This window comes from Mus musculus, chromosome 6 (genome assembly GCF_000001635.26).
Source record: "Mus musculus strain C57BL/6J chromosome 6, GRCm38.p6 C57BL/6J".
Classification (NCBI taxonomy): Eukaryota; Metazoa; Chordata; class Mammalia; order Rodentia; family Muridae; genus Mus; species Mus musculus.
The window spans coordinates 139749003-139774584 of NC_000072.6; the positions used below are offsets into that span (position 1 = coordinate 139749003).

The 25582-nt window shown below is 39.3% G+C and overlaps 1 protein-coding gene across 1 annotated transcript in view; it reads left to right on the top strand.

Annotated features, from left to right (window-relative positions):
- Pik3c2g (phosphatidylinositol-4-phosphate 3-kinase catalytic subunit type 2 gamma) overlaps nt 1–25582 on the top strand; it is a gene marked incomplete in the record, with an annotated part of 355213 nt that overhangs the window by 134931 nt on the left and 194700 nt on the right. The window contains 3 exon segments of the mRNA NM_207683.3: nt 5715–5903; nt 19688–19781; nt 23407–23501. Of these exon segments, the coding sequence (NP_997566.2) occupies nt 5715–5903; nt 19688–19781; nt 23407–23501 (378 nt within the window).

Here is a 25582-nt window from a genome sequence, read left to right on the forward strand (position 1 = left end):
AGTTTAGGAATGAGCTAAAGAATCAGTAAAACTAATAACCAGCAAAGAAGAGAGGAAGTTAGTGTGGTTTTCCATGCAAGAGTCTTCAGTGGACCTTGGGAGGGAACAGTGGCTATGTTGGAGAGAATATAGGTTAACAGTTCAATACTTATGACACTGATTGAGTGGGGGTGGGTGGATATGGGGGACTTTTGGTATAGCATTGGAAATGTAAATGAGTTAAATACCTAATAAAAAATGGAAAAAAAAAAAAAGAATTTGAAAATAAAACACCCGAGGAGCCCAAAAACTCATGACAAGTTAATGGAGAAGGCTAGACTTTAAGTTAATCATTGATACGTTTTCTTTTGGTGCTGTGCCCCAATATATATAAAACACATATAAATAGATATATTTAATATATATAACAAGTACATAAAATATATATTATACATATATAATATATAAGAGAGATATGAAGCAAAGCAAACATTTTAGGGATATAGGGGGCTGAAGGGTGAAAATAGGGGCTGATATGATCAAGTTTTATCATATGGGTTTAAATTCTCAAAATAAAGAAAAGTTAGAATTCAAAACATTAAAAGTAAAATTATCCACCATGCACTTGGGGTTAATTTAAACATATACACTCCTAATATATATAAATGAATATGTCTAATTATAATTTACTAGGTTTGGCCTTTTTGTTTAAAGATGTTTAACATCTCAAAACATTGCCACCTTTTTCATACTTAAAATCTCTCATTCCAATCACACTCTGAATGATGTCCCTATATGTGGCACACTTTTCCAATGTAAAGTGTTTTATTTTATTTTATTATTTTATTTAGTAAGAGCAGTAAGAGAGACTTTATGCAGTGGAGGTGACAAAGGCATGAAAAGCGACCACCTTTGTGTTAAGAGGACCATGAGATGCTTCTGCCATCTTTAGGAAGGAAGCACAAGCCCTTAGAGCATGCTTGTTTTACACATAGTGTAGGAGAGGAACAGTGGATGGCATGGGAAGCATAGCAATAGAGAACACAACACACCCAGGACAGAAGTTGAGAAGAGAAGAATTAAATGTGCAAATGAGCCTAATGGTGACAGGGTGACACGTATGGTGATATAAGAGGACACATGACAAACAACAAAGAGGGGGATTTCATGAGGTGAGATGGTCCAGCAAAGGTCCCTTGGGACAGGTGACATTTGAATGTCAACTTAAATGGATAATACTATTTAGAATGTAAAATTACTTGGTGAGTTTAGAAAAGAGCAAATCAGAAGAGTGAATACCCAGAGTCTCAGGCTGTGAGAGGGACTGACACATCTTGGAAGTCTGTGGAGGGAATTTTGTCACTAGTTTGAAGTGAATGAAACCAATAGTGGTATGGTCTCAAACTAGAGAACAGGACCCAACACCTGCCATGGCTATACTGGATGCTCACATTTGTGCTCAACCACACTGATGTGTTGTGTCTTCCAGTCCCCACCAAGTCTGACTAGTGCTCCCATGTGTACCTGGGCGTGGCGTACAGCACCAAAAGGAAACATATCAGTGGCTGCACTCTCAAAAAGGAATGACTTGCAGTTAGGGTGCATGAAGAGGAACTCCTTCATTTATGTAGAGAATTTGTCTAACTCTACCTTGTACGGGTCTCATGCAGTAATCATGGGAGCTATGAGTTCAGGACAGCAACAGCACTGTGGTGTCCAGACAGTAGCATCTCACAGCTTAGTGTTCTGTCCTCCACTGATACATTCTTTTAGGATCTTTTTCTCCTGTGTTCCCTGAGTCCCGGTGGTGGAGGTGGCTGATATAGATGATTCATCTGTGTGCCAGGGAGCTCACAACTGCATTTGCCTCTAGCTCCAGGAAATCCAACATCCTCTTCTGGCTTCCAGGGACAGACAGACAGACACACAGACACACAGGTACACACACACACACAGACACACAGGTACACACACACACACAGACACACAGGTACACACACACACACACACACACACACACACATACACATGAATGCCATAGAGTACACAGACATACACATATAAAAAAATTCATTAATTTAAAGACATCCATTTTAACAATTAACTTTCCCATTTGAGTTCTACTTGGTTTTCGGCTTCAGATTTTGTTTATGTTAATGTATACATTAAAGAAGTAGCATTCCCTTCTGCTTCACTTAAATATAATTATGTGCAGTAACAGACTCACTCTGGACTGGGAACAGATGGATCACAGCCGTCAGTGTGTGGAGTTTCCAAATAGCATTGAGTTTGGCGACTTAAACCACTTAATGTTTTATTATTTGCTTGGGGAGTTAACTATTCCTTCCTTCAAATTAACCACACATAATCAGTCAGGAAATTCAGACTCAAGATCCATTGCAAAGGTAACTGTGATATTTGTAAAAGCAGAAAGGAAAATAAAAGCTTCATATCAACCAATAGAATAATTCCCTATACATGGAAAGCTAAAGGATAAATATATAAGAAGAATTTATCTTGGAATCCGTGGGTGCTTAGCATGTGTGTACCTGGTACCAGATGGTTGCTGGGGACTTACAGAATATAACACAAGCAAAATGCACAGGAAACAACCGTGTTTCCAGAAATGAATTTCTCTAACCCTGAGGATGAAGGATGTTAAAAAGGAATACCGTGTAGTCTGGTTATTTTAAACAGAAAAGGGCAGAGATCAGAGCTTAATGATAATAAGGTAGACAGAAACTTCAGAACACAATGTTGACAGAAGGAGATAGGCAGACTGGGACCTGGACACCTGCACTGGGGTCTTCAGTTTCTATTTATAACCATGAAGTCTTCCATGGTCTGCAAGGAGATATGAGGTGGAAGTTGAGCAAAACTGAAGAACAGAAATTTTGATCATGAGAAAAACAGGAAGCTCATAAGACACAGCAGATATTTAATAACCGAACAAAAAAAAGATGCTGACCAGAAGTAGGTCTAACTTTACAGTTTCTATAGCTGGGTGCTGTTCTAAACCTGACCTAATAAATCATACAAAGAAAACTCAGAAGGTTCAGAGTGTTTTGCCAGTAATTAAGCCTCTGACTGAACATGTCGATTCGTTCAATACTAAAGCTATAGGAGGATGCTCTCAGCAGTGTAGAATTCCTAATAGCCAATGATTGTTAACTAGGAAAATATCTGAGATATTAGCTAGCATGTAATCAACTTATAAAATGAAAATTGACAATCAGAAAAAAATGTAGATACAAACTACATTGGGTTAATAGTTTAAATAATTTTAGAGCTTTAAAAAGCAAACAATGACTTCAGTGCAGCAACACTAAAGGGAAAAAGAATCAAATTTCACAAATCCAGTTTTTAAAGTTATTCTGTAAATATAAATAGTAGAAAGGATTATGAAAATGGGTTAGGGACTCCTTTCCTTTGATTTCATGTACTATACATTTATAAATTAATAGAAATGCAACAATGACTTAAAATAGGCAAAGCCACAGAACTCAGGGTAGAATATTCTACTGGTTATAAGGCCAACGTGTGTTTTAGTGATGCCAAGACAATTAAAGAACAGAGAATTTGGTGCAAATGGCCACTCTTACAGAGCAGGAAACAACTAAAAATGGTAGGGGAGGCCTGAACTCAACCTTAGGCAGACACTAAGTTACAACAAATCTTCTAAATGTGGAGTCTAGGACTAAAAAGCTTTCTAAGAATGAATGTTAAGATAGAGAAGGCAGAAAGAGATACACAGACATAGACAGAGACAGACAGACAGGCAGGCAGGCAGGAAGGCAGACAGACAGACAGAGGCAGACCAACAGAGACAGACAGACAGACAGACAGACAGACAGACAGAGGCAGGCAAACAGAGACAGGCAGGCAGGCAGAAAGATAGAGATGGACAGACAGGCAGGCAGACAGAAGTTGAACTAAAGTTTAAAGCTATTTATCAAAAGACAGTGACACAAAAATAAATATGAAAAACATTCTGGGAATATATCTTCAAGACATTTATATATATATATATATAAACTATTGTTTTCCGTATAGGTAAAAGTATAAATGGATCTAAACAAACAAACAAAAAGGTAGGCAAAGGACAATCAGGCACCTTATGAATGATAGAGAATAATAAGGGAAGTTATCTGTATGTTAAGCAGAAATTTAGAACCCAGATCATGTAATTAGAAAGTATAGAACTACAAAGATAGGGAAAAGTTAATTAATAATTGTCAAGAACATAGTTCAACTGAAAGCATCACAATGTTCAGGAAAGAATGTGGGACTCTACAGCCACCTCCAATAACAGACTTTTCTTCCACAAGTAGACAGGTGGCCAGAACCACACAGAAACTAGATTTATCTGCAGAGAAAGGAAATGCAACCACTAAAAAGCTTCCATGTGTATTCATGTGACTTTGATTTATAATACCCCTCAAAAAGGAAATAACTCATATGGCCACGAAAAAGAGATTACATAAGGAAATTGTAGTGTATTCATACAGGAGAATAATAGCGACTAATTATAAAGAATAGACTATTGACACACTCAACAATATGGATAATTTCTAAAGCATTTTTTTAGTGAAAGTAGCCATAAATAAAGGATTCTATTAACTCAGAGTGAAAGAAATCAACCCTTCGCTTGCCTCTGGCAACATGAAAAAAGATTGTTTTGTACATTGACAGGAGTTCATTTTCTAGGTGGCAAATGCATTTGTCAGAATTCATTGAATTGATTCTGTGCATTTTGTTTTATGTAAATCAGGCTTCCTGAGAGTGGCGCAGGGGGACAGCATCACTCAGTATTAGAAAAGGAAGTTAACTGGAACAACACATCCCAAGGAAAAGGACTAGCAAACGGAAGAATCTAGACTAAGCATAAAAGTCATCTAGACATGTCAGTATTTCATCTTATTAGTGAGGAGGACTTGTGCCGCTCTAGTCATTTATAATTTCTCATACTCTTCTAGGAAGTTTTGGCCAATTTAGGACATGTTGGATGGTATAGTTTGAGAGAGGCAAGGGTCAAAAGTGGAGGTAGAGATGTTCATGTAGCAGACGCTGTCCTCTCAATGAACTAAATGATTTCACAGGGCGAAGTGCAACATGGTAAACTCCTCAAAAGTCACCCTCTGTGTTCTAGATTGAGGTTTCTGTTTCAGGTGGAGTATTTAAGAAAGTGCTATCAGGCTGTCTTCACGCCTAAGGGTTGAACTCTGTCACCCAGGGATAAAATGAGATCTTTGTGAAGTTAGTCAGAGAGCGATCTGAACTCTGGAGGAACAGCTCCGAGATGACATTTCATCCTTAAATTATGCCTTTTCTTCTCCGCTGACTTATTGTAAAGGAAAAAGCACGAAACAGGACTTTTCTCCCCAGACTGAGTTCACAAGACTCACGCAGACATGGTCTGCCCTAGAGGAGACAGACACTTTGCCCACAAAAATGACACATTAAAAAAAAAAGGCAGTAATGATACAGGGAAAAGAGTAAATGTGAATTATCTGAAATGAATGTGGTTTTTGTTTTGTTTTCTACAAAGAATATTCTAGCAGATAATAAGCTGATAGACTAAGCTGTCAAACTCCCGCATGGTAAAGAACCAGTTTTCCCGATAGAAACTGAAACACAACTCAGGAAACTAGGACAACGTTCTGTATTGGTGTTTACGGCAACAGTCAACCTCTCCCTCCCCACTGCCAACACACACAATTTCCATTTTTTTTCAGACTTTCTGAGGAAAAGAGGAGATATTTGTGGTTTTATCGTCTCTACTGCAACAATGAGAACTCCTCCCTCCCTTTGGTCTTGGGCAGCGCCCCTGGTTGGGATGAAGAGACAGTTTCTGAAATGCATGCAATCTTGAGAAGGTGGACGTTTTCACACCCATGGGAAGCTCTTGGTCTTTTGACTTCCAGGTAAGACTTCACGTAGCAAAATGTATGTTGATATGTGATGGGGAACACAGAAAAATGAGACTGTGGAGTTAATCGCCCAGCCTACTCTGTTTGTTCCCAATGTCAATAGCTGTGGACATTCGTTTCAAATAAATGCAAGCCATGCATACAGATTGCAAACTCTCTAAACTTTTATTGTATCTTTGCATAATGCATGGTTATAGTTTCTTAAGTGAGGAGTCCAGTTTCTCTTAAAGAAAAGCAGCTGGGGAATCTGAGGCAGGAGAATTGCTGTCAATTCAGTGTCAGCCTGGCTACATAGTGAGGTCTTATCTCAGAAAGCAAATGAGGGCAAGTCAGTTCTAACTTCCATTCCCCACTAAAATATAAATTGATTCAAAGCTCTGCATCATCACCCGGTGAAATTCTAGTCTTTTTTTTTTTCTGAAGACTTAAAATAATAGAACAATTATTCTGCATCATCCCAAAATTGACTCAGGAATGCAAAGTTAGCTCAAAGTCTGACATCAGCAATTGACAGAGAAGAGAAAAACACTGACTTATTTTCTATGTAATATGGTAATTGCATGCAGAGTATATACAGAATAAAAGTAGAGAATGTAAAGAGAAATAGCCCACTTTTGAAATGAGTAACAGATCTGACAAACACTTTTAAAAATACACAAATATGCAATAAGTACCTGAGAAGATACTTCATTTGATATTATTAGCTGTTGGGAAAACTGCAAAGGAAGCCAAGCAAAGCCTGCACCTGAGGGGTTTCTCTCACCAGGAATGACAGGAATCAGAAAGTACAGAGCATTGCGGAGGAGGCAGAGAAATGAAAACCTCACTGACAGAAGGACACAGGTTCAAGGGCAGGGATACCCAGCCTGGCAGTTGTCGAATGCTAAATTCCAATATGACCCAATAATTCCACTCTTAATTTTATACCCACGATAAAAAAAAAGAGTTTATGCCACTCAAACCCCATACATAGTTATTGAGAAAATCATTGATCTTAAAACATACAAGCAGCCCAAATGCCCACCAATGGATCAATGAAAAGCACTCTATGCAGTGTCATAATAAAAAAAAATTAATACTGATATACGCAACAATGTGGGTGAACTTTGAAAATAGTACACTAAGTGAAAGACAGCGCCACAGATCAAGAGCCATATGCTGTGTGCTCTGATTTGTATGAAATATGTAGAATGGACGAATCTATAGGGGTAGTAAATACATTCATGGTAACATAAGTCAGGACACGTGAGAGGAAATGCTTACAATAGTTACAAGGAGAAGTGTGTGTGTGTGTGTGTGTGTGTGTGTGTGTGTCTGTGTGCACACGTGTGCGCGGGCACATGTGTGTACTCATGTGTGCAGTAACTGCTTCACAAAAATAAAATGAGTGATATTTAAGTTATATTTTGAAAACCACATCTTTTTGGACTAGCAGAATGGCTCAGTGTTTAAAAATACAATCAGCCAAGCCTGCGAATCTGAGTTGGATCTCGGGAAACCATGTAAAGGTGATGGAAAAGATCTCACTCCTGCAACTTGTCCTCTAACCTCCATATGCATGAAGTAGCACTCTGAAGCACGTGGTCGGTCACACAGGTATACACCCCCACACATACACACATACATACACACATATAACATACACACGATTTTTAATCAAAACATTAAAAGAAAAACACTGCTTTGAATTTTAACAAAATGAAATAATTATAGTAGCACATATCTTAATCATAGCACATTGAAGACTGAAGCAGGAAGGTTACTCTATGTGAACATCTTGTCTGAAAAATTACCAAGCCAGTATGCACTATATAGAAGACTGTAAAAAGAATGCTTTAACCAAAAACAAAAAGCAAACAAACAAAAAAAAAAAAACATGAAAGTAAAGATTACTAGTTGATAAAAGATTTTTAAGTTTGATTTTTGGGACAACTTTCCATGTCTTCCCAACAGGCTGTCTTCATTCAGACTCACATTAGTTTATACATTATCTAATGGCCTTAAATGTCAATGCATTTCAAAGAGTTCATGGGATATTGTTCTTGAGAATTTTCTCAAAAAAAGTAACAATTTTGATTACTGGCATATAAAATGCAAGAACTGATTAGACTAATTTCTCTATTCTCTGATCCCTAAATATTAAGCCTAACCCTTCTGCACACAAACAGATCCTGACAGTCTATTAGAGTCTTATTTTCAGTGTACAGGCCAAAGTTTTGAACTCATGACTTTAATATTATCTTCTTTCAGTGCCCACAATAACTCTAAGTAAACACTGCCATTTTTCTAATTTTACATTCATGAGCATGAAGGCTCATAGAGATTGTCATCCTATGACCTAATAATGGAAGGGCTGAGGATCAGGTGTGGACACTGGGGCAGACAGCTCTTGCTATCTGAATCACAATGGTAGAGCTTCCTTCATGTGTCACTGGTACTTTAGTTGTCATAATAGGATATCCCCAGCCAAAAGCAACTAATGTGAAAGGGATTATTTTGACTTACAGTTCCAGGGTAATAGAATACATTGTGTTGGAGAACGCATGGCCCGAAGGAGCTTGATGCTGGTCTGGCAGCTAAGCACAGAGATGGAAGGGAAAGAGGGGACGGGCTACAAAGCCTAAAGCCTGTCCATTGGGCTGCACTTCCTCATTGCCTCCAGCTGACAACCGAGTGTCCAAACATATGAGCTCCAGTGTCTAAAAGCCTGTTCTGCTCTTACAGAGGACCCAGCTTTGGTCCCCAACACGTGCATATATAGTGGTGCTCTACCACTGTTACCCTAGTTCCATTGGCTCTGAAGCCAACTTTGGGAATCATTTCGTATTTAAATCACAATACTGCTTAAACACTCTGGGTTTTTTTTCCCTACTTACGAACAGCTATATATTATTACACTCAAATAATTTTCCTTCGCTCAGCAGTGTTCTCTAGATTCATCTGACTTAATAGAGAGGAGACGAACTACTGCCATAGCAGAACCCTGCTTACTAAGCAGCACGCTGAGAACCTGGGTGAATCGTGCTCTGATTGTGGGCTTTCCAGCTCCTTATCACGCACTAGATAGGTCACGGCAAGGTTGGCGAGTTTCCACTGTGAGCATCCTGTGACTCCGACTTGAGGTTTAACTGCACTGTTAAAGAACTTGAGGAGAAGCTGTTTCCAGAAATGAACCTTTCCACAACTCTAAATTCAAAAGCTGACTTTCCTGAGAACGGAGTGTGCTTGTGATGTGAGCTGGCAAAGAGAAGGATCTTCCAGGTTCCACTTCTCCTTTTTCTGCTCTTCTTGGAAGCATCTGTCGCTGTTTTCTTTTAAACTCTTCAGAACTGGTTTACTCCACCTTCAGTTTGGGAGGGTTTGTATACTGCCATTTACTTCATCCTGCCTGACGACACTCCAGTTCATTTGTGTTTATTCTAAACAAGAGGCATGGTCACACGTGTTCTACCTAGGATGGGCCACTGTGCATTCACATTTCTACCACTGAGTTGTGTGTCCACTGGGTATTAATCCTTCCATTAGAGAAGGACATACCTGTGATCAATGGTTCTTGGCAAATGGCTGCTGTTTTCCTGAACCCCAGTGCAAAAGTACAAGAATCCAGTGGGTAACAGCAAATAAGTTACTGAAACACTGGAAAGTCATCTTAGTGAAAAGATTTATACTTAAAAAGCAACTCGGGAAATTACATCAGGAACTCAAATAAAAGGTAGACAAGGCATCAAATCTTGTTCCCCTCACATGATGTAAAATTATTGTTTTTTCAGGAAGAAAAGCAATATTAAATAAAGCAACCCATAGCTTACAAAAATCAATTCTCTTGGGAGGATGGTTCACTAAAATACTTACATAAAGCCACTCACTCCCTTGTTTATTGGATAGATTAATTTATATGACGTCAGTCTTGGCGAGCATCGTAAGTAGGAAGTATGAAATTCACAATGGTGAGATAATTAAAACTTCTATTAATTAGACAACCAATTCAACTATGTATTGTGGTGTTGCTCTTCCATTTATTGAGCAAAAATATGTGCTATGCACTTAATCAGAGAGAAACAAAATCAGCCATGGAGACTGTTGCTAAGACAAACACACAGTTTGTAATGGGAGGTCACCACATTATGTGTTCTGTTATACATTAATTAAAGTAAAGCAATAAATGCTAGATGAGCCCAAAGATGGAAAAGGCAAAATATACCACAGAAAGAATTTGTTCACAGTGAAACTGAATCTTGACTACAAGTTTTACAAAGATTTCTTCAAGAATGGTAGCTTGTGTGTGCCTATGAGTTTTTAGATGACAGTGACTAATTTAACATCACAGAATTGCATGGCATACAATATTGCAAACATTGACCTAAGGAGAATTGTGGGGCCTCCCTTGTGATCTAGGTACAAAATGCAATGTCATTACTACAGTCCCTGGAAGTTTGTTGACAGACTTGTATTCAAAAGAATAATTCTAGCAATAATGTGAAGTTATTAAAAAGAGTTTCAAAAAGTTTATAAAAGTTTTAAAAAGAGTTGACCACAAGAGTATTAGCTGGTTGTAAGGTTTAGGAATGGTCCACTTGCAAAATTATTCTTGGGTTGGTCTTGGTACCAGTAAAGATCCACAGAGTGGACTGAAGAAATGTTTCAGAAAAAAGCCACAAAGATAGAAGAGATAATAAAGAATTCAAGCTTGGACTGAATGTTGGACAAACCCACCATGGACTGACACATGGGCCTTTGAAAGAATAGTGGTTCCGAGTTGCATAAGCTGAAGGGCTTTGTTAACAACATAAAACCTTAACATGCAATCTCTAGGTATTGCCCAGTATGAAGTTACATACAGAGATCTGAAGTTTTCTAGGGAGAATAAACCTCAAAGGATAATAGCAGACTTAAGATCTTTAGACATTAACAGAAGCCACAGAAAAAAGAAGAAACCAACAAACAGATGTTTAAAAACCAGGGGCAGAACAGCTTTGTAAGGGCAGCACAAAGTAAGAAAGACCAAGGGACAGGGAAAGAGTATCTGTGATCTGAGGGAAACCAGGAAAGATGCTGTAATGCCCAAACTGAGAAATGCCTTAGAGAAATATTCAGTGTTATTAGACCTTAAATAGAGCAATGGAACTAGAAGAACTGCCACTGAGCTAAGTATGAAAAGTTCTTGCTTTTCAAATGCCTTTGGTTTTCTTTTTTAGTTGTCCTATCAAAGCACTACATGTTAATGGGGTGCCCTGTGACATTTTGCTATGCTTATATATATATTATAGAAGTATTAAATTAAGCTAATCAGTATGTTCAACTTATCATTTTGTGGTGAGAATATTTAAAACCTATTCCTTTTGCATGATGACAATGTAGTTAATTAATTCTTAACTCTGAGTCTATAGATGATCCATCCATTAGACAGTATGTCTGCACAATCTTCTTGTCTCCTTGGCTTAGGGATTCAGTATCCCTGCCTCTGGTTCATGGCTGGTCCAGGGCTCAAGTCCACTTAGATAATTACACACCTTACTACTTGTGGTAGTCACTTTTCGGTTGCCATGACAACAAGCAACCTAAGGGGGAAATGTCTATTTTAGTTTACGGTTCTACGGGAATAGAGTCCATCATAGCTGGGGAAGCGTGATGTGGTGGGTGGAGCAGGAAGCTCTCTGATCACATTTTCATCCACACATATATAATGGAAAGAGCAAGAAGTAGTGTGAAGAAATAAACCTTCAAAGCCTTCCCCCAGTCTTATGTTTCCCCCAGCAGGGTTCCTCCTCATAAAGGTGCCATAACCTCTTCAAAAAGTGCCAACTACTGAGGGCTAAGTCCATGGGGGGCATTTCTCATTCAAATTGCCACACCATTGTATGTCAACGTCGAACCATTTAGAACATAAAAAATACGTAACAGGTCCAAGCTAGTCATTTGATTTTTATATGTGGACACGAGAATTTCTATTTCAAAGATCGAAAGGCCTCCCTGGAAAAATGGTAAGCCAACCACTCGAGGTCTCTGAGTCTGGGGTTCTGGTTTCAGTGTTAACAGATGTCCTTGGGAAAACTTCTTGAGCTCTGAGACCCAGCGTCTTCCAGGATATCATGAGGAGCTTGCACTTGCCTCCCAAGTCTTCATGGCTTCTGATATTCTGTAAGCACACAGAGCTCCTTGAGGGACATGCATTATTCAGTATGCAAAGGAGCTCAATCACTGTAAGAATTCTCATTCATCATCTCCCTGGAATAATAAAACAAAGCTGTCAGATCCTATCGCTCTTCCTATCAGAAACACAACACAGATATTCATATTGGCATTTTTCCCCTGAACTGATGCAGCGTGTCACCAGACTCAAAACCTCCTGGAAAAAATACACTCTCCTCCTGATGATTCTTAATTCCAGCCTGACACAGGAGCTTTTAGCTCTGAATAGCCTCGTGGCACTCTCCATGAATTCTCACTGTGCATTCTGAAAGCCTGACATTTCTTTTACGCTGAAATTTGATCTCAGATTTCTTTGCTTTTCCATTTACTCAAAGCTGCTTTTTCTCTTAAAGGTTGATATTTGTCGTGTCCCATTTCACTTTCAGTGCTTTAAAAAGTTTCAGCAAAATATTTCCCCGTGTCATATCAGGAGTTAGAAAAAGGATCAGGGGGAAATGAAGACAAGGATGAGGGTAAAATAATAAAAGATTATAAATGACAAAAAAAAGTAGAATGAGAAAAGTTAAAAGGTATATTTTCCATCAATGAATCACTTCCCAAGCTCACCGGTTTTGTTGAAGGTAGCCTGAGTCCCCTGTAATAATCTCACACGCTGCCGAGGAAGGAAGAGATCAAGAGATTTGGGAATAGAGAAAAATGTTATATAATTGCATAACCTCATGTACTGCTGTCTCAGATGCAAGCCAGAGGTTCTCATTCCTTTCCTTGAGAACACACAGCAATCATACAAGCTGCTAGGCAGCACGTCAGAGGTTGTCCAAGTGAGGACTGAGGTCCCCAAAATGTAAGCAGACTTGCCACAAGGACAGGGCTGTTGTCATAGTAATTAGAAAATCCTTTTTTTATCACACTCATGAAGGGAGGGGTGAAGTTTCCCCAGGTTATATGACTTCAACATTGCAAGAGATTTTATGTAAATATAGAAGAAAGGACCCAGCTATCTTCTATATGGCAGACACTGAATATCATGCACAAAAAATGTATAACAGCTATCACTCTCTTGACCAAATATTTTCTACTTTTCAGAATGACTATTTTGGGCAGAACTACAGTGTCTATCTTAACGTGGAATAAGAGGAATTTTAATGTAATCTAAATCAGATGATACATGTTTTAAATATCTTAATTTTACTTCTACTTTACTGATAAATATAATTGGAGTATTTATGAAAAAGGACTTCTTGAAATCTTCAATAATTTCTAAAGTATCCCGAAGCTCCAAATCGGAGAAGTGCAGCTCTGAACAAGTCCTGAGCAATGCTCTGTCCATGCCTCCACTTCGAGCCACTGTTGCCCAAGCACTTGGCCCTGTTCCTGCCTGTTATACAGACATTGTCACTGCACCTGAGCCTTGTCATTAGAATTCCTTTGGAAAGTGCTCATCCTGAAATGGCTCAACTGCATCGAATTCTTCACTTTCCCAGTTTAACTCTGGGCTTTTGTTCTTCCCATTCACCTCAGTGGTCTGTGGTCCTGCAGGGCTGCCTCCTTTTGCCCCTGTGTTCTCACTGGGCAATGAACCGCATTTGATTTTTAATCCATTTCTTAGCAATCACTGTACAGAGCTGCATTGATATTGGCTAATCTTTTAGCAAATACCAGAGAAACCACTTTAGCTTAGTTCAGAGGCCAATTAAACACTGAATCACAAACCAAAGAGGGGAGTTGGTTTTAACCCAGGCTTCAGACATACTTACTGCTTTGAGAAAGCAATGTTTTCTATGATCCTGGGTGTTCAAGCACTTGAGTGCTATTTACTGGTAATATTTAGAAAGGTATGGAACCTTTAGGAGGCATGACCTGGCTAGAGAAAATATGTCACTGAGGGCAAGCAAGCTTTGATGGTTTATATTCTTATATCACTTCAGATTCTCCACTCGCCGCCACACCTTGTGAGGTTCAGATTTGATCTCCATTTCCTTTGCCATCCTCAGGTCACCACGCCTCACCCACCACTGTAGACTTTCTCTACATGGAACAACCCCTTCCCTCTATAATGTTCTCTTGTCCCTGGTGCTTTGTCACTGTATCAAGGAGCAACTTATTTTTTTTCAGTAAGTGAAAACTTTCTTCATCTTTCATGCCCTCCTTCCTGACAAACTATGCCATGCGATTAGATCTTTATTAGATCTTTTATTAGGTCTTGATATTTCAAACCAGACTTTCAGTTATGACACTGTGAGGATTTATGTTCTGATTAATTAATCATAAGGATGCTTCCTATGAATGAGTGAGATCCATCATCCTGATGGGTATCCCAATAGTGCTTTTGTGAAGAACCAAGCCATAAGCAGCAATGTCCAATCCTGCACGAATTAGCAGTCTCGGGGGTATTGTAATTACATAAGGTACCGCCCAGCTCCCAGCAAGGATCATGCATGTGTGTCAAGAAGTCAAATCATTTGGAGATTCAGTATAACCTGGCTTGTGGAAATTTTCAAATTGGTTTCAGGTCTTCTGTTACATGTGACATTTTGGTCTGTAAATATCAAACCAAAGTCAGGTCCCACACGGGGAACCTTCTCCTCATTAACAAATGGGCTCCCGGGCAGAAAATGCCAGCAGTTAAATCCCTATAGAATGTTTAAGTAATTTCAGACATTGCAGGGAAGAAATGCCAGGATTTGCAGAACATGTTTGTCTATTGATCTACACCTGACTTCAGGGCCTATGAGAAAACAAGCATCCATTCTCCAGATACCTATTATGTCAGAAGAATATTCTAAATTAACTAGAAAATAGGATGCTCGCCTTTTGCTACACAATGACATTCCTTCTTTAAAAGAGCATAATATTTGATGTTTCTTCCAGTTCTAGTAATGAATTCATAGTTATTCACATATCTTCATTGATTTCTTGGATGGATATTCCTTTAAAAGTTATTTTTTAGTAGGCTTGAAAAACCTTAACTAGGTTAGAAAATTAAACTTATGTGTGAAACTTCCCTTAATGTATTTGAATTAATATTTTGATATCTTCTATCTTTTTATTAAGAATAATGGATCAATATATACCATTTTTTTCAAAGAGAAAGACATAAGTTCAAAACAGTGATAGAGAAAACACTTATAATGAAAACATAGTATACACATATATGGAAATGGCACAGTGAAACCTATTACTTTGTATATTAAAGACTAATGCTAAACCTCTATATAGCACTTTTGGATCATCAAATACATTGTAATGCTTGCTGCCTGCATATAACCTACCAGATGCGTATAACGTATTTAGTATTAGACAGAGATAGCACCTCCAATGTTTTTCATAAGCATGTCTCCATGTGCATGCTTTATTAAATCCTTAGGGTTGAGTCCCAAAGGTTAAATTGCTATATCAAAACTAAGCACAACTTAGAAGAATTTTATCTGTTTCATTTTAAAACCTGCCCTGTACTGCCGGCACGGTGTGAAAGAACCCTTGTTTTAGGAACATTAAAAATATCACAAGCATCCCCTGAGGTGGCCTACTTTTCCCAAAATAGTCAGATGCAAGTGATGTTTGGATACACTTGAATGTCAAGTGAGTCCTGAGTCAGATCGCAAGATATCATGTGGTGTTTCCAATTTCTCTCACAGTTTCTTTCTGAACAACAAGCAAAGGTAATAATAAATAAATAAGCAAAACAAACAAACAAACAAGCAAAAAAATCCCTCTCTATCAAAATGCAAACATGATTTTCCTTTTTCATTTCACTCTACAGGTATGAATAGATTTTTGTTTCCTTCTGCCTGGGGACCTTGGAAAAAGTTCTTTTTCATTGCCTTCAGATTTATTTTTTTCTTACCCATTTGACTGAGAGACAAGAAAAAAAGTATGAAATTTGTGTAGGTGGTATTTGCAGAATTAAACCTGTTGTAACCAATTTAAATGATCTCAGAGCACAGCAAGAAATAATCTGTCTCTCTATATCTCCAGCACTTTTTTTTTATCATTATCAATGCATTTTGATTAATCACCTACACTTTGGAGAGCATGATGCTAAATCCTAGAAATAAGAACAGGTGCAATAAACGCTGCCCTCAGTTAATCCCATCCCTTATTGAAGAATGGGGACACATTTTTTAATTATAATAAATCCTAGTATTTATTAACTAATCACACAAGTGACCAGAAGTAAATTAGAGGACAAAGAAATTATTATTAAAATTGTCACATTCAAAGGAGTTCAATATACATTTATGTATGTATTATGTATGTATGTATGTATGTATGTGTGCATGCATTCATGTTTTTGTATGTGCATACAGAAATTTTGTATGTGCAGGTACAATAGCCTATGTATGGATGTGTAGAGACCAGAGGTCAGTATCAGGTATCTTCCTCAATATCTCTTCTCTTTTCTTCTTTTTTCTTCTCTTTTCTTCTTCCTCTCTCTCTCTCTCTCTCTGTCTCTCTCTCTGTCTCTCTCTCTCTCTCTCTCTCTCTCTCTCTCTCTCTCTCTCTCTCTCTCTCTCTGTGTGTGTGTGTGTGTCTCTCTCTCTCCCCCCTATCTTTACTATTAGAACAGAGTCTCTTACTGACCCTGGATTCCACCAATTCAGCTAGGCTATCTGACCAATGAGCTCCAACACTCTTTCTATCCACCACCACCCAGACATGCTAGGGCTATAGGTGCCTGTCCTGTACCCAATTTCTGTGTGCATACTGGGGCCATCATCTGAACCCATGCTATGAAGGAAGACCAGAATTTTCAAAAAAGAAACCAACATGTTCCAGCTAGGGATTACAGTGTCCACAGGGATGAAAATGCATGTGTCGCACCAAGGATGGGTTCAATCAATTTGTGAGGGGGAAAAATGTGGACTCTTTGGCCCTTAATATCTACTTAGTAACTGGGCATGGGAAGAATCTATCAGAAGTAGAACACCAGTTAATATCCTATGAGAAATTAACTTACACTGTGATATATAAATGATTCAGTCCACGTGAGGATATCCTGGACCACAGAGTTGAAGAAGACATTAATAGCGAGAACAGCTGCTAGAACTCTTAGGATAGATAGCAGCCACCTTGGAAGCTGACTTGTGGAAAGTGAAGAGGCTGCACTACTAGGAAGTCTGCACTTTAATCTAGAGAACCAGAAATAGAGGAGTCAGCCCTCATCCTCGTACATCATTTTGCATTCTGTAGGGAATGTGGAGTTTAGTTCTGTAGAAAGCCAGCTTGGCCAGAAATAGCTTCCAAGGTGAGATGATGTTTGGGCATGGCCTTCAGAGATAAAAGTGTGGGAAGTGTGAAATAAAGAGCCAAAAAGCATCAAAATATCACTGTTGGACTTTGGAGACTATATACCTATAGAAAGATGGCAAAAGGAGAGTCTGCTAGCAGCACATGTAAGAAGAAAAGTAATGGGTTTCACTTAAATGAAGTTCAAGCACATAGGTAGAGAGTCACCACTCTTCTGGAGGTCCTGGGGACATATCCATGACCAACACAGACAGACGTCATTGCTCATGATGTTTAAGGTCTAGTGTATGTAAATGAGTGTACAGTATTCATGTAAGAAGCATACATAGTATCCACCTTTGTTGTTATCCATGTCAATGACATGAAGCAGGCAGACAAGACAGTGTGAGTGACACGACTCTGGCATCGGTGTTTATCACTATTCCCTGTAGACTGCCTTCTAACTCACCTTGATATTGACAGGCTTTAGACAAATGGTTTAGTAATTGAGAACAATAAATTAGAGCTCATTGAATTTAGCTAGGAACATCTAAAGTCTTAAGAGGCTGAAATGGGCTGACCCAGGTCTGGATTGCTCTGTCTCTTGGAATGAACGTGGTGTGCTGAGCTCCTCCTGCCTCAGCGATGTTGTGTTAGATGTGTCTGGAATATGGTTCTCATCACACCTTGTGGGTAGGCCTCTTTACAAGGAAAAAGTAATGGGGCTAGAAGGGGATTTATTGATCATAAATATTTGTTTCAAGTAAATAGGCTTAGGAGTGAAATCTGAGTTGCCATTGAAACCCAGCATAAATTTAAAAGGAATGCAAAGCCCTTGAGCTTCCGACTCCAAATTGCTCCCAAGGACAGTTGAGGGACACAGGACACGGCCATGTTTTTTACTTGACTTCAGCTGCACAGTGTTCATTTCATCCTTCAGTAACCTAATATCCTTTTTAAAAAATGAATAAAGTTTTCTGACTTCCATGCCACAGGAAGCCAATCTTCAGTGCCCTCATCTGACTGACTGGAAAAACGCCAGTCCCTTCCCTACAAAAGGAACCAAGCGTTTCTTCATTTATTTATTGGTCATTGTTTTATTTTTAAATGGCACAAGGTGTTTCTTCTAGTTTTAAATTTTGCCTGTTGATATTTTTTGAAAGCTTGTCCCTTTTAAACTAGATATTCTTACCTAAGTCTTGCCGAATCTCTTCATGTCAATTCTACAGGTCAGAAGCATCTCAAAGCAGTATAGTGCCTTTAGACACTTCCAGGAACTTTGAGATAATTGAATTTAATTGTTGGATGGCACAAGGTGGGGGCGACACAAACAGTTCACTGGAGAATAAAATTGTTTGGGAAAATGTGGGTTCAGATGCTAAGCACCTTCACAAATTCAGTTAAAAAACTCATTTTTGTTAGCTGCCTAGGGGTTGTTAACTCTTATTACAGGCTTCAAATGCATCACAGTCTAAAATTTATTCCTATTAAGTTATGTCTGTTTATTCATCATAAGCTCCTTTCAATGTCTGGTTTTCATTAAGATCTGACTAAAATACTTTGAAAATATTAGATCCCATTTTTATTCATATAAATGATCAGGTCTCCAGGAGGTGATGATTTTTTGAACAAATAGATGGCCTAATGAAAAGCAAGAATTCTCAGATACTTTCAGCTCTCTTATAACCTCCATGTCAAAAGTCTAGTCAATAGGGCATTCTCTGACAGAGCATGTGAACATATGGAATATGAAAAGAACTGAGTGCTATTGATTATATTAATTGATTGGGGGATGATTCCATGACCTATGCACTAGAATTTACTCTGTGTCCTAGACATGCACACACACACAAACACACACACATGTATGTGTTTATATGCAATTACATATATTTAATTATATATATTCATATATATGCATATATATGTATACACACACACACATATATATATCATTACTTCCAGTCAATTTCAATGTCGCATCCGCTCTCGACCAGCAAGAATGACACGACCACCAGTTCTTCTAACAGCAGTTTATTCAGCAAGCTTCAGTCTTCATCTCTCTCCCTCTTCATCTCTCTCCCTCAAACCCCAGGTCTCTCACTCATATATACTTTCAGCCCCTACCCACTCACAGCAGGCCATGTCACCTCACCAGGCATGCAGCTTCAGCCAATCAGGGCGGCAGGGGCATGTCTCCACCAAATATGGACTTCTTTATACCGCCAGCATCATGGTGCACCTGCGCAGCTCTCACGATGGTCCTGGCTTATTTTCAGGTATATGAGGAAGTCAGGTGCAAGTCATAAGACTTAGCTGCAGTCCCGGGCGCCATCTTGGGACTGCTGCCACACCCGCTCCTCACATTTCAACTCTATAGTCACATTAACTGTTTTCAGGTTTCCAGACCAAGACATTCGTGAAGTTGCCGTTCAACAATTAGACACCCTCTTGACTGACGAGCTGCTGGACTGCCTCCCACAGCTAGTGCAGGTAAGAGCCGAGGGTCTCCAAGGGATTCTTGGGTTCTGAGTCATCATTCTTTCAAGGTTCCCACTGCAAGCCCATGAAATCACTAACCTGCTATACTGCAGTTTGGCCAAGGATGAACTCAATTACATCCTACGTGTTCGCGTGGTTCACGTGGTAGTACAGACGTTTTCTACCCAAAGTTGCTAACCTAACAAAATAAAAAATAAAAATAATAAAAGCCTAAGATAAAATCTCCACAAACCATATTCACTTGGTGATTAGTACCAGGAAACCATGGTAACATTTGTGAGGGGGAAATCCTTCGAGGCCCTGAGTGTGTCAAGCATGAAACCCTCTGTGGACAGCAGTTATCTACGGACTAGCACGCCATTCGTGAGTTTTTTGTCATTCATATGGAGACTTTTACTGCTGGTTATTACTCTTGAGAAAGTAATATTGAGAAAGAATATTGGGAACACCCAATTCTGCCACCAATTAGCACAATGTATGGCCTCAACTACCACAGCGCTGAGAAAATGTAAGAGACTAATGTGCAGGTGCGCAGAGCTATGAGTAACCCTGACATTCTGAAGGTGAAGGAAGGTTAAGAATGACGTCACAGTTTACACGTGAGCAGGTAAAGGAGCAAGTGAGGCTGTAGAAAGGAAGCTTTGCTCCAGTACGATGGCACAGCGAGTATGGAAAAAGCCCAACATACCAGTCTCTGTTTGGCTTTTTGTTTTGTTTGCTCTGTATTATTTGTGTGTGTGTGTGTGTGTGTGTGTGTGTGTGTGTGTGTGTGTGTATGAAATAACAATCCAGGATGTTATTTCTCAGATGTCAGCCACCATTTTTTTTTTTGAAATGGCCATTCACTAACCTTGAGCTCATCACATAAACTAGGCAGGATAACCAGTGAGTGCCAGGAATCTGCCTGTCTCCACCTCCCTGACATTGGGATTTCAAGCCAGGAATCTGCCTGTCTCCACCTCCCTGACATTGGGATTTCAAGGTTGGCCACCACGCCTTACTTTTCTACATGAGTTCTGGGGACCAAATTCATGTACTAATGCCTGCAAGGCCAACACTTTACCAACTGGTCTACCTCCCCTGACTGAGTCTCAGGAGCCCAGGAGGACTGTGAAACTCACCAGGTTGTCAAGGATGACATCACATGACCCTCCTGCCTCCAGTCCCCAAGTACTTACAGTCATGAGCCACCACACCCAGGATGTTCTTTAAACTCAGATCTTTCCTTTCCTGACAGATTGGAATCTGCTTTAACTGACAGTTGGCTCAGCTTTTGGCCAGTGATATGAGAGGCCAAGATTGATGGGGGAAACTTCTATTAATAAACTCCAATATTACTTTGTACTTTGTACACCACAACGTGAACTGTTCCGACATCCTCCCGAGGGAGAGATCTGGCTGAGAAAGAGCTGTGCTGTTTGCTGCTTTAAGCAATCTTTATAGTAATGACTTCCCTTCATTTGTCAGGATAATATGGTAGAAAAAGAATATTCCCCAAATGAAAACAGATGATTCCACTTGGGGGTTCATTAGTCATTCCGTGACTCATGGGTATGGCAGCCCACTATATCTAACTGAACTCAGAGAGAGTTTCTACAAAGTTCCGTATATAATGCACTCACTTCGAAGGGCCAAACACAATCAGTACACATGGTGCCCAGAATGCCAGATTCCAATAAAGCCAGATTGATTTAAAAAAAAAAAAAGTACACTCAAAATCTAATATAGCAAATACACAAATAAAAATTGGAAGAAGCTGCAGCTATGTTGTAATAGAAAGTAGAATTTATAGCATGTCTAAGATGGGAAGAAATGTATACTGTGACAGAAAAATAAAAAATGAAAAGAAATTCACATTTATCTAAAAAAAAAATAACTTTAAGAAACACATGGCCCACACAGTCCTTGAAACTTTCTGGAACCCAACCGTCGCCCTCTGTTGATTGGTTTTGGGAACTGCATCTTCACTTTACAGATTAGCATGTTAATTCAGCATAATCCATATTAAAATACAAAGAATGGAGCCAGCGACCATAATGAAAATCAGATCTGGTTCAGAATTAGAAGTCAGTTGGAAAAAGACTTCAAGGTTACTGTAAACCACTGTCATAACCATTCAGATAGAATCCAAGAACAAAGTTTGTGCTAATGTGCCAAAAATATTGTCGGTGGACCGTATGATGCATAATGTAAGGCAATGAGTTTGTAGGCAAGGAATCCAAATTACTTGGTTCCCAAAGAAACACAGGAACAGATGAAACAAAGAAGACACAGAAGTAAATTCTGGACCAGCTCCTACCTCAGTGTTATAAGTTACATGCCCATCTTTACAGCATAAACAAAACACACAACCAAGTCAGCCCAGCACAGGCATGCTAGGAAATGAGCCCTCGTCTGGCTGCAGCTTGCCAAGGCTCTCAAGGTTGTTCTACACACGCTGCACCAATTCCAGACTCAGGTAACTTTGCTGAAATCATCCCACTCTGACAGCTCATGAGTCTATAAACTTTCCCATGCTTGGAGTGTGCAGCATGCTGAGGAGTCCCTTCAGGTGTGGATGTGGGAGTGAAGAGCCTTACTTGCCCTTTTTAACTGGACTGTGGTATAAACCCTGTCTTAAACCCTTGTCTGTCTGTCTGTCTCTGTCTGTCTGTCTGTGTGTCAGAGAAAGAGAGAGAGAGAGAGAGAGAGAGAGAGAGAGAGAGAGAGAGAGAGAGAGAGGAAGAGAGGAAGAGAGGAAGAGCATGCATACATGTTTGTATGTATGTATGTATATATGAATGAATGTGTGACAGACAGACTTAAAAAGAAGACATGAACATCTTTAGGAAGAGACCTTGACATTCATTTTCATGTATTCAGATCACTGTGAGGCTGATGAGACCCATTTGCAGCCTGGGGACAGTCAAGTCTCTGCAGAGGCCAGGTAGATGTCTCAATCAGGTCCCTAAGGACATCAGGGACTGACATTGCTACCTGTGTAGAGTAAACCTGAGCTTTCAAGAGCTGCTTACAAGAAAGAGGAAGGAGAAGTGTAGGAATGGGTTATGATGGCACCATCAGCTTTGAATTTTTAAGCAACACCTCGGTATGTGCAGATGAATAGTGACGTATCTGGTGGTGGTTCCTGGTGCAGTTGCAAGTGGGAGTTAATTTGATCTCCAAGTGAGTAAAACTGTCTGAGGCTTAATAATGCCACTTTATTGGTCACAAACGCTGATGGTGATATTTTTTGTGCCAGGCTTCTCCCCTGGGTATGGTTGAACTTTACCAACTACTTACCTTCATTTATTTTCCTGTGCTCCAAAAGCATAAATAAGTCAGAGGAAGCAAGACCATGCAAAGACAAATTGTGTAATGCTTGCTGCTACCATGTAACAATTAATAAACTAACAAGCATATTATTAATAGTTCATTGTAAAGCTTGCACTATTTTTCCATATCTCTTTCTGAAGTCTCTTTATTCCTCTGCAGTCTGTTTTTTGTTGGTGGGGGTGGTGCTAGTGCTGATGGTGATTGGGTTTTTGTTTTGTTTTGTTTTGTTTTTTTGTTTTTTTGGGTTTTTTTTTTTTTTTTTTGTAACTGACAAAAAAGTATTTGCTGCCTCTCACTGCAGGCTGTCAAGTTTGAGTGGAACCTCGAAAGTCCCTTGGTGGAACTCCTGCTTCGTCGCTCCTTGCAAAGCATCCGAGTGGCTCACCGTCTGTACTGGTAAGACTGGCACGGGTGCGAGTTCCCTTAAGTCACCTGCTTCTCTCAGCTGGGTATGGAAGAGATCCCTTTACCTAGGATTGCTGTTTTCATCGATTAAAAATTCTACTCACTTAGAATCTTTGTCATTTATGTTCACAATTCTATTTCGAACTTTGTATATGGCTCTCAAAGCAGATGACACTTACATCAGCCTGTCTGCTCAAAACAAATAATTCCTATTTTCTTAGAAGCCTTCTTCATTTTCTTTTCTTTTGCTCATTATTTTCATGTTAGCATATGAAGTAACAGACTTTATTATGACATCTTCACACACCGTCATTATCCCTTATTTTTGGTTCATCCCCTTCTTCCCTCTGCTATTCTTCCTCGTCCCTCTGGCTTCCTTTTTGGTGGTCCTCCGCTAGTCCTCCCCTTCTGTTCTCACATCACATGCATTTCATTTGCCCCAAGTTTCTACCCCCTCTTACCTTTCTTCTCCTCATTAATGCTTCTACATTCACAGTTACACAACACACACACACACAGTCCAAACACAGATTCCATAGGCAGTTGCAATATGCAAGAATTGTATGAGTTTTTGTATCTGTGTTCGTCAGGGAGATTGCCCTTATTTTGTGTATTGATTTGGGTTGTCACCATCCAGTTCTGTTGTTGGGTTAATACTACCTTGCAGAGCCCATTCTATAAGCTTCCTTCCTTCCTTCTATTTTGTGGAGGAGCTTGAGGTATGCAGGTATCAACTCTTTCCCTTCAAGGTTGGGTCAAACTCAACAGTGAACCCATCCAATTTGCGGTTTTGATTTGTGGAAAGAGTTTTTATTACCACTTCAGTGGCATGGCTATGTTTTCTACTACTGGCTTTTCGGTTCAGTCTGTGAGCTTTTCACTGTTAATATATCTAGTTGTTTAATTGTTTTTAATTGAGATTTCAATCTCCTTGCTGAAGTTTTCTTCTGTGTTGCCGACTTCCCATCATATTGTAGTGTTCTCTGACTTCTCCCTCTGTTTTGCTAACTTTCCTATCAAGTCCTGGATAGAATCCATGAGCTCCATAGTATCCTCTCTCAATTCATGGATCACTTTTTATCAGAAAACATTTGGGGATGCGTTACCTGACATTTGGCTTAGTTTGGCATCTCTGAGTTCAGCACTTGAGGAGTGACCATCTTTGAAGATGGAGTTATCCTGATCTCCCATTCTTGGGAAAGCACTTGTGTTTCTTTGTTGAGAATTGTGGATCTAATGTTTTGGATAGTGCTTATGGCTTCATTAGGAAACCATTGGGGCAGCCTGTTCTTGTGTTGAGAATTGTGGATCTGATATTTTGGATAGTGCTTGTGGCTTCATTTGGAGGCCATTGGAACAAGCCTTAAGGGCTTGATCCCTAGATGTGTTCGGTGAGAATAAAAGAAATGTCTGTCTCAGCATCACCAGTGAATTGTGCAATGTAAAGGACTGCACTCTAAAATCAACTAAAGCCCACTATTACATCACCAAGGACCACGGACTAGACAGTGGGAAGACGATGACAGCATGTCTACAAAGTACTATTGATAAGAAAAGGGAAAATGAATGAATGCAATAAAGGAAGGAGGCAAATCACACAAAGAGGAGAAGCAGAAGAGTGCTAAAGGGAAGAGAAGATGTGTGGGCAAGGCTGTAGGAAGAGAAAAGAGAAGATCGAGAGATGCTAGAAGATTAAAAGAGAGAAGGAAATGTCCCCAGTGGTAAGAAAGCTCAAAGGCAGGCTAGGTGAATATCAGAAGGGAAAACTAAAATCAGAGTTTCCAAACTGCCACACAAAAACAGTATGGTGAAGCTCACATGTTAAATGTAAAATGAGAAAAAGGCAAAGAACACGCAAAAAGGGAAAAGGCCAGCCAATGATGAAAGAATCTATAAACCAAGTAAGATGAGTGCACAAAGGTAATAAAAGGTTTTTGGTTTTTTAAAAATTAAGGATCATAAAGTAAAAATACTGCCAGCTATATAAAAAAAAGAACAAATATAAATATATAGAGAGAAAAAGAGAAAACAACAACAATAATAATAACAATGTGTGGAAACAGGTCATTTCT